The sequence below is a fragment of the Haemorhous mexicanus genome, chromosome Z, assembly GCF_027477595.1.
Source record: "Haemorhous mexicanus isolate bHaeMex1 chromosome Z, bHaeMex1.pri, whole genome shotgun sequence".
Taxonomy (NCBI): domain Eukaryota; kingdom Metazoa; phylum Chordata; class Aves; order Passeriformes; family Fringillidae; genus Haemorhous; species Haemorhous mexicanus.
The window spans coordinates 77,815,642-77,830,192 of record NC_082381.1 but is presented as its reverse complement, the minus strand read 5'-3'; the positions used below and the strand labels follow the sequence as shown (position 1 = coordinate 77,830,192).

Genomic DNA, 14,551 nt, shown 5'->3' with positions numbered 1-14,551 from the left:
CCTTCTCTCTTGCAGTTTCAACTCATTACCCCTTGTCCTAGGACTCCATGTCCTTATGAAGCAGTACACACAGGCTAACCTCTAGAGCCTGTGACAATCCCTCCCTTCTGGATAGTATCTATTCCCTCCAGTGCACCAGCTCTGTGTCATCTGCAGCTTGCTGAGGGTACCCTCAGTCTCACTGTCAGTGTCACCAAGATGTTACAGTGCTGGCCCCAACACCCACCCCTGAGGGACACCACTTGTCATTGGTCTCCATTTGACCATCGAGCCATTGACTGCAACTCTTTAAGTGTGACCATCCAGCCAATTTCCTACCCACTGAGTGGTCCCAGATGGCTCACCAATCCTTCAGTCACAGTTAACTCTCTCAACCATTTTAGGCAGTGCTAGTACCTCTGCCATCTTGAACATGACTGTAATTTTCCAGAAGGAAGTCTGATCCAGATGCAGTAAATCTTGAAACCTGAACTGAGTTATATTAAAGACTTGGACCATCTCTATTACATTTTTTGGAATTTGAAACCTCTGGGGTTCATTGCAAAACAGAAGTGTTCCCTTAGAGGTTATGTTTATTAGTTCTGATCCTAGGCTATTGATTATAACCTGGTATGTTTCTTATGTTTCTTAATAAATGGCTTGTCATCAGAACTTTTCAGTTCAGTTCCAGTTCTGTATAAATGCTTTGAGCCATTCTGCTCAGAAACAACCTTATATGCAGTCATGCCAAGGAGACTTTGTAGAGACACACAATATCAGGACTGTTATATGCAGGTCCAGAAGCAATAAACTGGCAATAAACACTGCCAGTCTGGAATGTGATATTTTTGGAAGTGTTTTGAACTTTGCAGTACAGTCTCTCTTTGGTAAGACATCTCTTTGGTAGCTCAGTTAGCTGATTATGTTAAAAAATGGAAAGTTGGCTGATTTCATGGAGGAAGCTACCTGCTTATCCATTTCCTTTTCTTTAAAACTGAGCTCTCTGTCAACTTCAAAACATGCAAGACTTTCTTTGAAAATAACAGAGAACTATCATTCTGCTCCCCCATTTTATTTCCACCAAATCTCTATGCAATATTTGCTCCAACTTCTTCAACATTCAATTTTGCTGGGCTTTATGGTCCTGCATGAAAATGAATTAGAATAATTATCTGTGGTAGAGGCTTGCTGTTTGGCCCAGAATTGTGACTCCAGCTTTCTCCTTTACAGAAATTTCCTGCAGTATATACCAAGGCAAAATTTTAGTTGTCTTGGCAAAACAGAATATCTTTTAGAAAATAGATTACCAAGTCTCATTGGAACTCATTGGTATGTTAGATGGATAAGGCAATCACTGAGTTGAAATATGGATATCCAGTAACACTCACAATTTAAATAACTGAGGAAATTATCTCCATATTCTCTTATAAAAGGATGAAACTTAATTTAATTTGTTCAGCTTTGCTTACTCTGCTTTTAAAGAAGACAAATGTCCTGTAAATTCATATTTTTAAATGTTTCTTGGTATCTCTGCCAGTTTTAAGCACAGTTTTTCTGTAATTCAAAAGAAAACATTAAAATAAGTAATCCATAGCAGAATTGTATCTGATAACCTAAGTGTCCATTTGATTTGATGAAGAGCTGTACAAGAGTGTTAGACTTGCAATCATAGAATCATTTAGGACCTTTATAACTGTTAAATCCAATGTCTAATGCAAAGTCAACTACTTTATCATGTACCTAAATCTCACATCTGCACATCTTTCAACTATTTTAAGGTGATTGATTTTGAGCTATTAAAAGTGTATGTTTTGTATTTAAATAGAAAATGCATTTATTTCTAGCTTCTCGTAAGAGACACAAAAAGGATAGAGATGAAGCTTGGGAGTATGAAGAACATGACAGGAGAAGTTCTGGTGACCATAGGAGAAGTGGTCATTACCATGAAGGAAGGAGGATTTCTGGTAGTGGCCGTTACCGTAATCGCAGTCCCGATGACTCTGATATGGATGATTATTCTCCTCCTCCTAGCCTCAGCGAGGGTAACTGATCACTATAAGGATTTAATTTTATTCCATAATATTAGTGTTTTTTTAATGGAAATGTTAAATATTTTAAAGTGGACATCATTGCGTGCAATATTGAGTACAAGTGTAAGAAATGTAAGAAATCATTTCTTGAAGTTTTAAGGAAGTGTTTGTTTTACTCCTTATTCTCTTAATTAGTGGCTAGAAAAATGAAGAAGAAAGAAAAACAAAAGAAGAGGAAAGCTTATGAACCCAAACTAACACCTGAAGGTAATTTTAGAAGATTTATTTTCTACTGTTTGTATTTTCTGCTTTAGGATAATTGTTTATGAATTTCCCTTTTTTTTTCACCAGAAATGATGGATTCTTCAACCTTCAAAAGGTTTACTGCTTCAATAGAGAATATTTTGGAAAATCTGGAAGACATGGATTTTACAGCTTTTGGTAATACATCAGAAATTTTCAAAATGGTTACTCCAGTTAGAAACCTGAGGAAAAACTGTATTGTCATTTTCGATCTTCCTTCATGGTGACTTAATTTCATGTGGTAACTTGCTAGGGCCTACAGGATTTATATGGCTTTCACCTTGAGTGGTGGCCTTTACCTTTCCAATTTCACTTGCTGCTGCCTGAAGAAGATCCTCCTTCCTCCTCTCTGCAGAATCCAGAAAGGGCATAAATCGTAATGAGTATCCTTTCCACTTCCCTTGGATACTTCCCTTGGAGTGGAAAGGATACTTTTTTGGGATGTCATTAGGGTGTTACCTTCTGTCAGATATGTAAGCAAGATGGTTCTCTTGCTAGCAATGTCTGAGGCACATAATCACACATCTGCTACTTGCAGATATGATTCTTCAATTCAGACAGCAGAGTCCTTGTGAATTTATGGCTAAGACACTGTATCATTTACCTATATCAGTGGAAAAGCAGCCTCCTTAACTAAGGAAGTAGTTCATGTTGCCAAAGGTGACTTTCTTTTGAAACGCATAATGGAATATTCATTAATTTTTTTTTTCCTACCATCTTTGTCACAGGATTAAAACAAGGGGAGGGGCATAGTAAAGTTTCTCTAGTTTTTAAAGCCATAGGTAATGCAGCCTTTAACTTTCAGGTGAAGTCATTGGATCTTTCTGTGTCTGGTAACGTGATTTTTGTCAAAGGTTAAATCCAATTAAGACTCAGATTATCTCAAGGTGCTTAACTTCATATGTGTTTTTCATCTATTGCTCTTGCCCAGATTTGAACTTCAGGGCTACAGTTTAAGATTTGTTCTACTGAATTGAAAATTATGGCAGAAGTACTGCAATAAGTGGAGTTTGATATTTTAAAAATTTTTAGTTTGTGACTTTCAGAAGTGCCTGCCTCATATTAGGCTCTTAAATGGTGTCTTAGAACCATGAAATACCATTGGTATAGTAAGTCATACTTAACACATATTCATTGTTTCAACACAAGGAAAAAGTGTCATTATCAGTCTTTGTTAGATTCTAATTATTTGGAACCATTAGATGCTGGCTATCTGGACAATCAGTTCTTTTTTTTTAGTTAACATTTTTTTATTGGAATAAAAAATACTGATTTCCTAGAAGTCTTACTAGAAATAAGATTGTTAAATTTTTTACTTTTTTTTTTCTCTTTTTTTAAGGCGATGATGATGAGATTCCACAGGAATTGCTACTGGGCAAACATCAGCTTAATGAGTTGGGTAGTGAATCTGCAAAAATCAAGGCAATGGGCATTATGGACAAGGTACCTCTTCATAATCTAACTTTTTTTGGAATATGAAATATTCATTAACATACAAAAACTTACTTTTTCTGTAAGGACGTTCCACCCTCTTCAATGACACATGGACCAGAAAAACAGCTGAGTTTCTGAGTTTCACTTGGCTGAAGAGCTTAGGAAGTTGCAACATCCTAACTGTTACTCTTTCTGAAGCTGAGACATTTTTGTTGAAAGGTCCTCCTCTGTGTCCTGCTCTTCCTCAGTCAGCTAGAGGAACTTTTCTTGGTGCAAACTTGTTGATGTCTCACCTCTAGAAACAGTGTTCTTGATTTCCTTTTATCTTCCTGGAGCTCTTGGCTTTGGGCAGTTTTATGTTAAACTCTTTTCCTGCTCTTGACCACTTGTGTTTGTGGAGTGTCTGTGAAACCATGTACTATTATAATTACTCTGGACTATTCCAAACTTCTGTAATCCAAACTTTAGATATTACCCTGGATTTTCCTTCAATCTCCCTACCTTCCTTTGTAGTTTGTGCGTGGTGTGATCATTTCTGTTTCCTGATTGTTCTCACCATTAACCTCTGTTCCATATTTTTCACACATACATACATACATACATACATACATACATACATACATACATACATACATACATACATACACATCTATAAAAAATCAATTTTTTTGTTGCTTCCAATGGTGAATAGTATCCAGATGAGAGAAGCTAGCTCTCTACAAGGTTAACATATTCCACAAATTATTTAATCAGACTTGTACAGAAGATTAGTAAGTTTACTTTTTTCAACATGCTACTTCTTTGAAGTTAACACTAATATTAAGAATATGTTTCCCTTTTATTGTCTTTCAAGTATAAGGGAATTAATTTCTGCTTGTTCATGCAGTATGGATTTTCTCCTAATAAAGCTCTGTATGGTCAGTTAGAATTTGTAAATCATACATGGATTGGGTAAATTTCTATTTCTATTTCTAGAAGCAATAACTATACAACATAAGCGATAGGCAATTTAAAAATTTGTTTCTGTGGATTTTGCTAGTTGAAAATGTAGTTTAATTGCAATCCTAGAATATATTTTGCCTGTTTCCATTATAGTATCTGCATTGTCCTTATGCCAAATTGTTTACAGTTGAAAAAATTCAGATTGTACAAGCTCTGTCCTTCATTCTTCAATGTTCTTTTCAGCAATTTGGAATCATATCTAATTCTGCAGTTGTTTGACATGTTTCTTTATTTGTTTTAGCTCCCAACGGATAAAATAGTAAAAGTTCTGAATATTTTGGAGAAGAATATTCAAGATGGATCAAAGCTTTCCACTTTACTTAACCACGTGAGTTTGAAATTTCGTCATTTCACTCCATTGTGCAGAATAGTTTTCTTCACTTGAGTCCTATTTAGTGATAGATTCAAATACTCTGTATGTGTGTGAAAGAGATTTCTGATATAATGTCTGTGATTAAAATTTGCCAAGTTTTAATACTTGAAGCAAAATTCAATTAATTGTGATTTTTCATAGTTGTCATTTTCATAGTTGCCGCTACTATATTTTACTATTGTAGTGACAACTAACACGTGTATTGGGAGCAACTGTATTTTCTTCTGTTTCATTTTAGATATTATAGTCATCCTGAAATATTAGTCGTAATTCTGGTGTAATTTGCATTGTTGGACATTTCTTTGCTATGTGTCCATAAAACATCCTTACAAAATGGAAGAGGTACTGCAGTTTTCATATAGAACTATCTTTCTCCTGAGCATTAAAGAGGAAGTTTAAGGTTGAAGTGTTCTTACACTACAAAGTGACAATGTCAATATAAATAAAATTAACAAGAAGTTTAGTACTTTAGGATGGGGTTTTTTTCCAGGTATACCTAAAACGGCTCAAAGATTTTGAGGTTTATGTGGCTGATGTTCCATATTTCACATTTCATGTATTTATTTATACACTTAGTATTCAGTGCAATATTGCAGCAAGATTAGAATTGAGTTTTAAAGAAAAAAACCTCCTCATCTGTAGAAATAAGAGAGTAGTAGTTTATATCAGAAAGGAAGAATTTGAACTTGCACATGAAAAACCAGACACATTATTGGTACCTAAATACTTTCATCTAGATAGTTTGTAGGGGTTTCAAAGTTTCAGTATATGATTCTGAATGTCTTAGACAATACAAAAAAGGCATAAAAAGGAAGTACTGGTTTATCTGGTCTACTTCATTGTGATGAAGTCTTTAGGCTAATGATTTTAAAGTGATATTTTTCTTTTCGTTTTTTGAAGTAAATTCAAAATTATTAAGAAGTTAATTAAATTGTCCAGTGCTTGCAATTCAGAGACAAACTTGGATTTAAAAAAAAAAAAAAGAAACTTTTTTTAAAGAAGGTGTAAAGTTGCTACTTTTACAGTGCAGTGAAAATATCTTACCTCCATGTCAGTATATTTTTCAGAGGCAGAGGATGCTTTAATATTCATTTCATTTCCAAGATAATTAGGGGAAACACTTTTTTCCCCCTTAAGGTTTTGTTTGTGTACACAGCAAATTCCATAACGCCATTGTATCTGAGAAGTTTGCAGGGGCCTCTTGATCTTCAGATTTTTGTTGATTCTCTAATTATGTATATCATGTATATAATGCACTGTTCTATTGGTTCAAATTCTCTTACCCCAAAGACAAAAAGCTGTTAGTTTCACTGACCTCTGATTTTTACAAGGAAAGCCAACAGTGTTGAAGTGTGGTGTCATATAGGTAGTAAAGACCCTTTTTCTCTGGAGGCTCTGTCTGTACCAGAGAAGCTATGAGAATTTCTACCTAGCTTTGCTGTAATAATGTTATTACAATCTTTAAGTAGTGCTGGATGGTCATACTTAACCTCATCTATGTTTGTTTTGGTACCTCGTATACACACACTAATACAGAGACTCAATATCCTATGGTAATCTAAATGGACGTATTTGATAAGAGGTTGATAGAAGGTGGGTTGGTCTATGAAGCAGAAAAATTTGTGTACTTACTGATTTCATGGACTTGCAACAGTCTTTTTGTGTAAGAATTCCCTCTAGTGGCAGAAATCAAATGGATCAAAGCAGCAACTAGTACCACTGAAAACACCAGATGAAGGAAATAGATTTTGCTTAATGTACACCAGTCTTAAATAGAGCATGCAGCAGTCTTCCCTCATTGTGCTTCCCAGTGAGACACAGAAACCTTCTTTGTGTTCTGACAGAAGGATACAAAATATAGGACTTTGAAGACCAGTAGCTTAAAAAGATGTTACAAACTTGTTGCTAGCAAAAATATTATTTTGGTATCATAAAGGAAATACAAAATTTCATACATTAGTATTATGTAAGCATATTAATGTAATGTTATTTTCTTTAACTTGGTCAGAATAAAAATTTGGGTTTTTTTGTTCATACTCTCCTATTTTTCTTGTCTGTTGCAGAATAATGACACTGAAGATGAGGAGAGATTATGGCGTGATCTTATTATGGAAAGAGTGACAAAATCTGCTGATGCTTGTCTTACTGCTATCAATATTATGACATCACCAAATATGCCTAAAGCTGTATATATTGAGGACGTAATAGAAAGAGTTATTCAGTACACAAAATTTCATTTGCAGAACACTCTCTATCCTCAGTATGATCCTGTGTATAGAGTGGATCCTCATGGTGGTTAGTATGCTAAGAAATCTTTCCATATTAAAAGCTATAAAAAGTTAATCTACTGGATGATGATTCAAATGACTTTCTGGAATAAGAGTTTTTGTATGCAGCTTTTATACTGATAGTACTTTCTTATCACATAGAGTATCCTGAATTAATGCACTGTTAGTTTGAAGCTGATGAAACAGAGTAAAAAAACAATGAAATGTGTCATCTGAAGAACTTAGTCATGTAGCACCTTGGTTTACTGTAATAATGTCAATGTAACCAAATTATTTAGAAGTTTGAAGTTCAACTTTTATGTATAATTATTATGTGTTGAAATAAGTGACTTCATAGTAATATGAAATATGACTAGCCATGTATAGCCATGTATATAATGATTTGTTTCAAGGAAAAGGATTTAGCTTCTAGCCTTTTGTTTTCATGTACATACCTACAGATGCATGGCTCGAATTTCAAGATCCTTTTTAAAAATCTCAGGTCCAGCATTTAGAGTAATTATGAAAAATATTTATCATGTGAAATTCCTGCTTTCGAGCTGATACTACTGAGTAGTTTTCTAAATGGCTTTTGCAAAGCTGTAGTCATGCAGTTGTTTTTGGGGCACTTTGTGAGGAAGATCATCTTTCTAGTATTTGAAACACTGAAATTATTAATGAATATGTATTTTATTTTCTAGGTGGTGTTTTAAGTTCAAAAGCAAAGCGTGCCAAGTGTTCCACCCACAAGCAAAGAGTAATAGTGATGTTGTACAACAAAGTTTGTGACATTGTCAGCAGCTTGTCAGAGTTGCTGGAGATACAGCTTCTCACTGATACAACTATTCTTCAGGTAGGTTTTTTCAGAATTCCTGTCCAAAAATGTTAGCTTTGCTTTTCCTAGAGTAAATGTGAAATATAATTGTCTCAGCGACATGAAGTTTGAAATCAGTACAAGCTTTTGAATTCTTAACATCGGAGTGACTAATTTGTTGTGTAGTATGTCATTTGCATCTTCTCTTCTGCATTTAAGTTAAACCTGCATGTATTGAGGTATAGAGTAGTAGAATCATTTACTTTGGAAAAGATCCTTAAGATCTAATTTAAACTATCCATGGCACAACTCATGGCCCATTTCCTTTGTCTTATCACTTGTTAGCTGGGAGAAGAGACCAGCCTCACCTTACTACACACTCCTTTCAGGGTCTTATAGAGGACTATAAGGCCTCCTTTGAAGCCTCTTCTCCACACTAAACAACCTGATACCCCTTTCAGCCACTCCTCATAAGACCTGTGCCTTAATTTAATAACTTTATTTGCAAATAATATGAAGTAATTGTTGGATGCCTTACCTGCTGAATGAATAACCAGCTTGTGAAACTGCCTAAGTACCAATTTGTTAGTCCTATATACTTAAAATAACTTCTATCCATTGATAGGTGTCATCGATGGGAATAACTCCTTTCTTTGTAGAAAATGTCAGTGAGCTACAGTTATGTGCCATCAAATTAGTGACTGCAGTAAGTACTTTCTAATTTGTGGGTTCTTGTGCCTGTCCTGCTGAGATTTCTTAGGGTAGTTACATAAGCTGTATTTTCCCTCTGGTAGAGAATTTGAGTGTAGAATTAATGCTATATTTGATATCATAATATGGAAATAGTGTTGTATCTACCTGAGCTGCCCCTATTTGCTGAGTACTGTATAGAAAGAAATTGCCTACTTCAAGCAAGAAGCTTCTTAACTTTGACTCCCAGTGTAAAGTGTAAACTCCTTCCTCTTACCTGTCCCTTTTTTATTTTAAGAAATCTCTTTATTTTTAATCTTTAATCCTAGCTATGTGGTTTTTATTATTTCCTATGTTCAGATTTGAACTTATTGCATAAGTCATAGAACTAGTATGGTGTTTCTGTATGATAGAACAAATCATTTTCCTCAGAAGAGGTGACTATCTGAAAAAAATCACAGGATGGGTAAAATATTATTTCAAGAAAAATGTAGTGGAACACAAATGTCCTTGTTCTAGTGGGAGATTTTAATCATTGTAAGAATGATATACTTAGGTATTCTGCCCAAACAAAAGCGGGGGCAAAATCAACAGTTCTGATTCTATAAATAGAAAGAACATATCATGTCAGGCATTAACAGTAAAGCCTGGTATGTGAAGTAAAACTGTTTTCTCAAAGGTACTCTGCAACCTACATGTGTTCACGTAAATTGTGTTATGACAGTTTTCCTTTGTACTGAGAGAAATAAACACTAAGTCCAAAAGCTTAGTATTATACTGTTTGATTTTCCTATGTACTGTGTTATACCATTGACAAAAATATTTTAAATAGAATAGGTCTTTCAAGACCTATTACACATTTAAGTTATATAAAGATTTTTTTTAAATCTCTTTTTGGAAAAGTTTTTATGTAATTTTTAAAGAAATGCTTGTATTGAGAAAGCAACGCATTAATAGTAAGGTGAATTGTAATTTATTGAAGAGTCATGAGAAGTATATGCTGTCATATAATTATTTACAATATATTTTAAAAGCTATATTTTATGTAACAATAAATCATTATCTAATGATCATGTAAATATTAAATAGGTGTTCTCCCGGTATGAAAAACATAGACAGCTAATATTAGAAGAAATTTTCACTTCCCTTGCACGACTACCAACTAGCAAGAGGAGTTTGAGAAACTTCAGGTAACTTGTGATGTAAATAATAACTTGTAGACTATAGCATTAATAGTTTTGTAAATGTAAGATTTTTGCAGGTTGAGATTTCAAAACAAATTGTTCGTCAAATGTCTTATAATAATTTCATAATTTTATGCTATCACTTTAGTACCTACTTACAAAAATAATTGAAACATTATTTTTCTTACTCAGAATGTGAATGGTTGTAATGTTAGTGTGCGTTGAGGATTATTTTTTGTGGGTCAATTCTTTAATTCTGTTTGTATGGAGTTACAGAATTTCTTCATTGCTAAATCTTTTTAGGAAAATTTGGCTGAATTGCTTTGAGGATACACTCAGAGCACTCTTTTCAGGAAGGGAATCAGTTTCATATCCATATCATCTCATACATCAGGGTTTACCACCTTTTTATGTTGTTAAGTATAGCAGTAAGGTGGTGTTGGTGTGTGTATGGGCAGCAAACTCATACTATTTCTGAGGTTACATAAGGGAGAAACATAGTCTTCTTATCAGCTTAAGACAGTTGCCTGCTGAAGTTTGTAGTATGCAATGCTGCTGCAGATTGTAGGTGTAGCCCTTGTAAAAGTCAGTGTAGGTCATGGTCACTATTTTCTCTTTTCTGAAAGTCCCATACATTTCACATACATTAAATACTACAGAAAAATTATTACATCAACAGTTTGGTGTGTTTTCTTGTGTTGTGTTGGAGTGAACATGGTGTTAGACCTAATAAGCTTATTATTAAGTATTTTAGCAGGTAGATGTTTTATTAAATATTCCTGTAGCTGTTTCAGCCAGTGAACTGTGTGCTGTTTCAGTTTACTTCTTCTGTACAAGAACAATACTTACTTGTTTTGTTAGGTCAAATGTTACACTGCATAAAAAGAAGCAAATTAATATATGAATGTCCAGAATGTGGATTTCTAGCTGTGAAATATCTATCTTTCAAATAATTTTTGAAAGATACTACTTAGGAGCAAAACTTTTTCTTGTGTTTTGTCCTTTTCTGTTTACTTTTAGTGTTAAAACTGTCTTTTGTTATTAACAGATTAAACAGCAGTGACACTGATGGAGAGCCTATGTACATTCAGATGGTAACAGCACTAGTTCTGCAACTTATTCAGTGTGTGGTGCACTTACCATCAGCTGAAAAGGATTCTAATTCAGAGGAGGAATCAAATAAGAAAGTAAGATATTTGTTAAAGCCTTTTTTTGTGTGTGTGTGCAGAAATTGCTTATGTATGTTCGTAGGTATACTACATTACTACAGTGCTGTAGTAATCAAGCATTGTAATTTTACGTCTGCTGTAAATTTTTGATGCATAAGAAATGCTGATCTGGAAATCACAGATCTATGCTGAGATAATAGACAAATTTATCTTGCTATTTTTAGGTGGATCAAGATGTGCTTATTACTAACTCATATGAAACAGCCATGAGGACGGCACAAAATTTCCTTTCTATTTTTCTTAAGAAGTAAGTACTGTTGCATTCTTTAGTGTATTTATAAACCCATCTCCAAATAAATACTTTAAAACCTGACCACTGAACAGTGATAAATACCTATTCATAAAGTTATTTATAATAATATACTTTATAAATGCCTAAGAGAGCTTCTTGCCTAGACAAAAATGTTTGTAGAAGAGCAATTCTGCAGTGTTTTGCATACTTTATGAAGCTGTCTCACAGTTCATATAGAATTCCTTTATTATGGGTCTCTAACTTACCTGAAGCCTGAAAGGGAAAGCTGAGCAAATATTTAAGTGGTGAAATCATGCTGATTCGGTCATCAGATATAAAAAGCCTAAAAATTACTTTCACTGAGCTAAAGAGTATCAATAGCTCAAAAAGGAATTAAAAATGTACCTGAATTAACTATACGATTTCAAAGAACAAGTCTTTAGGTTTCTATTGTATCAATAAAACTTTTTCACATCAAGCTGGAAAACTGTTTAATAAACTATCTAGAAATTGCATGCTTCTGATGTTAAATTTAGGAATTATATATAGAAGTCAAAAAGTATCAGTATTTTAACTTTTGGTGGCTTTTTGTTGTTGGTTTGGTTTGTTAGTTGTTTGGCTGGTGTTCTTTTAGCATTCTGATTATAACCTTTGTCAACTGTAATACTGAAATGTGCTATCACTATCAGATAAACGAAACCAAGCTTAGAGAATATAAACTTACCAACTCTTAAATATCCTACTCTAGCTTCATTTTTATAATTCTACCTACTTTGTCTATCGAAGTAAAAACAGACTTAAAGCTAAAAATAAAAATCTTAGCAACAAAATTCTTCTGTCATGGATTAGACATTTTAGACACACAACTTGGAGGGATAACTGTGTAAGCTGTTTCTCTACAAACAAATAAAACAAATTTTCTTCTAGTATTACAGATTTGTTTTCCTGGAATTGCATAAAACTGTTTTTTCTGATTAAACATAGAATTGCTTCTGTTTATATCAAAATAAAAAAGTTTTTATGGCTGCTAAATTTGCTTACAAAAAGCATTTTCTTGTTAACAGGTGTGGCAGTAAACAAGGGGAGGAAGATTACAGGCCACTGTTTGAGAACTTTATTCAAGATCTTCTTTCAACAGTCAATAAACCAGAATGGCCAGCTGCAGAGTTGCTACTTAGCTTACTAGGAAGGCTATTGGTAAGGGATTCTTGTTTTTAATTATATTAATTAATTTCTTTTTACAATGAAGACTTGTTTATTTCTGCTAAACAAACACTACTACTGTAGGAATGCTGTCTGATTGTTGACACACATGCAGCATGTAAGGATTTCCTTGCATGTAACACTGCTATGCAATAAATAAATAATAGAATTTTGGTTAGAGGATCAATCATATGAACTTGTTAAAAATTGTATGTATAGTTTCTCTTGGAAGTCTAGTTTCACTATTTGATTACATTTTCAACATTAAAAAGTGTCATTTCATAGCATCTTATAAGTGCATAAATTTATTTGGAGTAAAGTCAGCTTACCAGCTGACTTATACATATTAAGTATCTCCTCTGGACTATTCCCTTAGCACAGAACCAGAAAACAACTCTATGGTTTGGTTTTTTACAACTACAGCAAATTCTTATGACATTTTACAGAATGGGAATGCTTGTGTTAGTGTGGTTTTTGACTATTGCTCTTTAGTATTATAATGTAATTAATACAGTAACTTGAGCTGCTTTTTGAAAAAGTATTGTATGGTCTTGTTCTTGGTAAAATCTTGCTTTATATTTGTGAGAATAATGAGGAGGTAGCATTATGGTAATTAAAATCTCTGCTGTTGGAGATCTGCTGTGCTAGTGTCCAGTTTGTGTAATGAAAATATGTGTTTAAAAAAACTCTGACAGACATGTTTGTAGAACGAGAGAGACCCAATAAAAAAGAAGTATTTATATAAAGTAAGTAATGTATGTGTGATTTAATGGTAAATTATATAATTTTATGCAATATGGAAGTTAGGTGGAAATTTTAGTAAGGTAAAGCAATATTTTGTGAGAAGAATCTCTGTGGCATAAATATTTAATTTTAAATGTCTATTCTGCTTTTCTTAGGTTCACCAGTTCAGTAACAAATCCACAGAAATGGCATTAAGAGTTGCATCTCTTGACTACCTTGGAACTGTAGCAGCAAGACTGAGGAAAGATGCAGTCACTAGCAAAATGGATCAAGGATCTTTAGCCAGAATCCTCAAACAGGTGTGTGAGACATCCACGACAGCTAGATGGAGATCTATCCACTCAAATGCTTGAAATTTTTAAATATACTTGAAAAATTATATTATGGAGAATCAGTCTTAATTGACTGTTTAGGTTTCTGAATCAAATATACACAATTTATAAGTATCACATTTGTTAACTTATGCCTTCATTGCACGATTTCTGTAGTGATCCCATTAATTAATTACAGTGGTTAGTCAGTTTTCTTGACAATACTGAGGAAATAATTGAGTAACAGTTGGATTCTATCTTAAGAAGCCTTAAAAATACATATGAGCCTGCATTTGCTATTGCAAAATGGAACCTGAGCATCTGGCACTCAAATACATAATTTAGAGAGTTAATCTATTGGTCTTGCAGGGCTAGTTTTTACATGGTATAATTTGAGGGTTTGGGGGTGTTTTGGTGTTTTTTCCTGAACTTGCAAATGTGCCAGGCCCTCACCCAAGCTGCTGTGACTCCTCTCTGCAGCTGGACAGGGGAGAGAAAATGTAAGGAAGGGTCCATGGATTGAGATAAGGACCAGGACAGATCACTCACCAAATACCAACAGAGCCAAAACAGGATCAACTTAGAGATATGAAGTGAATTTATTACTAACACAATCAGATCTGGATAATGAGAACTTAAATAAACCCTTTAGAAACACCTTTCCCATCCCATTCCCTCCCTCCCAGCTGTACATCCTACCCCAGCAGTGCAAGGAGACAGGAGTGGGGGTTGTGGTCAGTTCGTCACCCGAGGCTT

General features: G+C 34.0%; 1 protein-coding gene across 8 annotated transcripts in view; it reads left to right on the top strand.

The window, feature by feature from the left end:
• NIPBL (NIPBL cohesin loading factor) overlaps positions 1–14,551 on the top strand; it is a 157,709-nt gene that overhangs the window by 115,857 nt on the left and 27,301 nt on the right. For 7 of the 8 annotated variants that reach the window (XM_059836606.1, XM_059836613.1, XM_059836610.1 and 4 more), the window contains 13 exons: positions 1,824–2,021; positions 2,205–2,276; positions 2,361–2,450; positions 3,652–3,755; positions 4,990–5,076; positions 7,185–7,416; positions 8,090–8,241; positions 8,828–8,908; positions 9,982–10,082; positions 11,125–11,263; positions 11,470–11,552; positions 12,602–12,734; positions 13,640–13,783. In XM_059836606.1, the coding sequence (XP_059692589.1) occupies positions 1,824–2,021; positions 2,205–2,276; positions 2,361–2,450; positions 3,652–3,755; positions 4,990–5,076; positions 7,185–7,416; positions 8,090–8,241; positions 8,828–8,908; positions 9,982–10,082; positions 11,125–11,263; positions 11,470–11,552; positions 12,602–12,734; positions 13,640–13,783 (1,616 nt within the window). The remainder of the gene's footprint in view (positions 1–1,823; positions 2,022–2,204; positions 2,277–2,360; positions 2,451–3,651; positions 3,756–4,989; positions 5,077–7,184; positions 7,417–8,089; positions 8,242–8,827; positions 8,909–9,981; positions 10,083–11,124; positions 11,264–11,469; positions 11,553–12,601; positions 12,735–13,639; positions 13,784–14,551) is intronic. The other variant, XM_059836607.1, reaches the window with a different exon arrangement.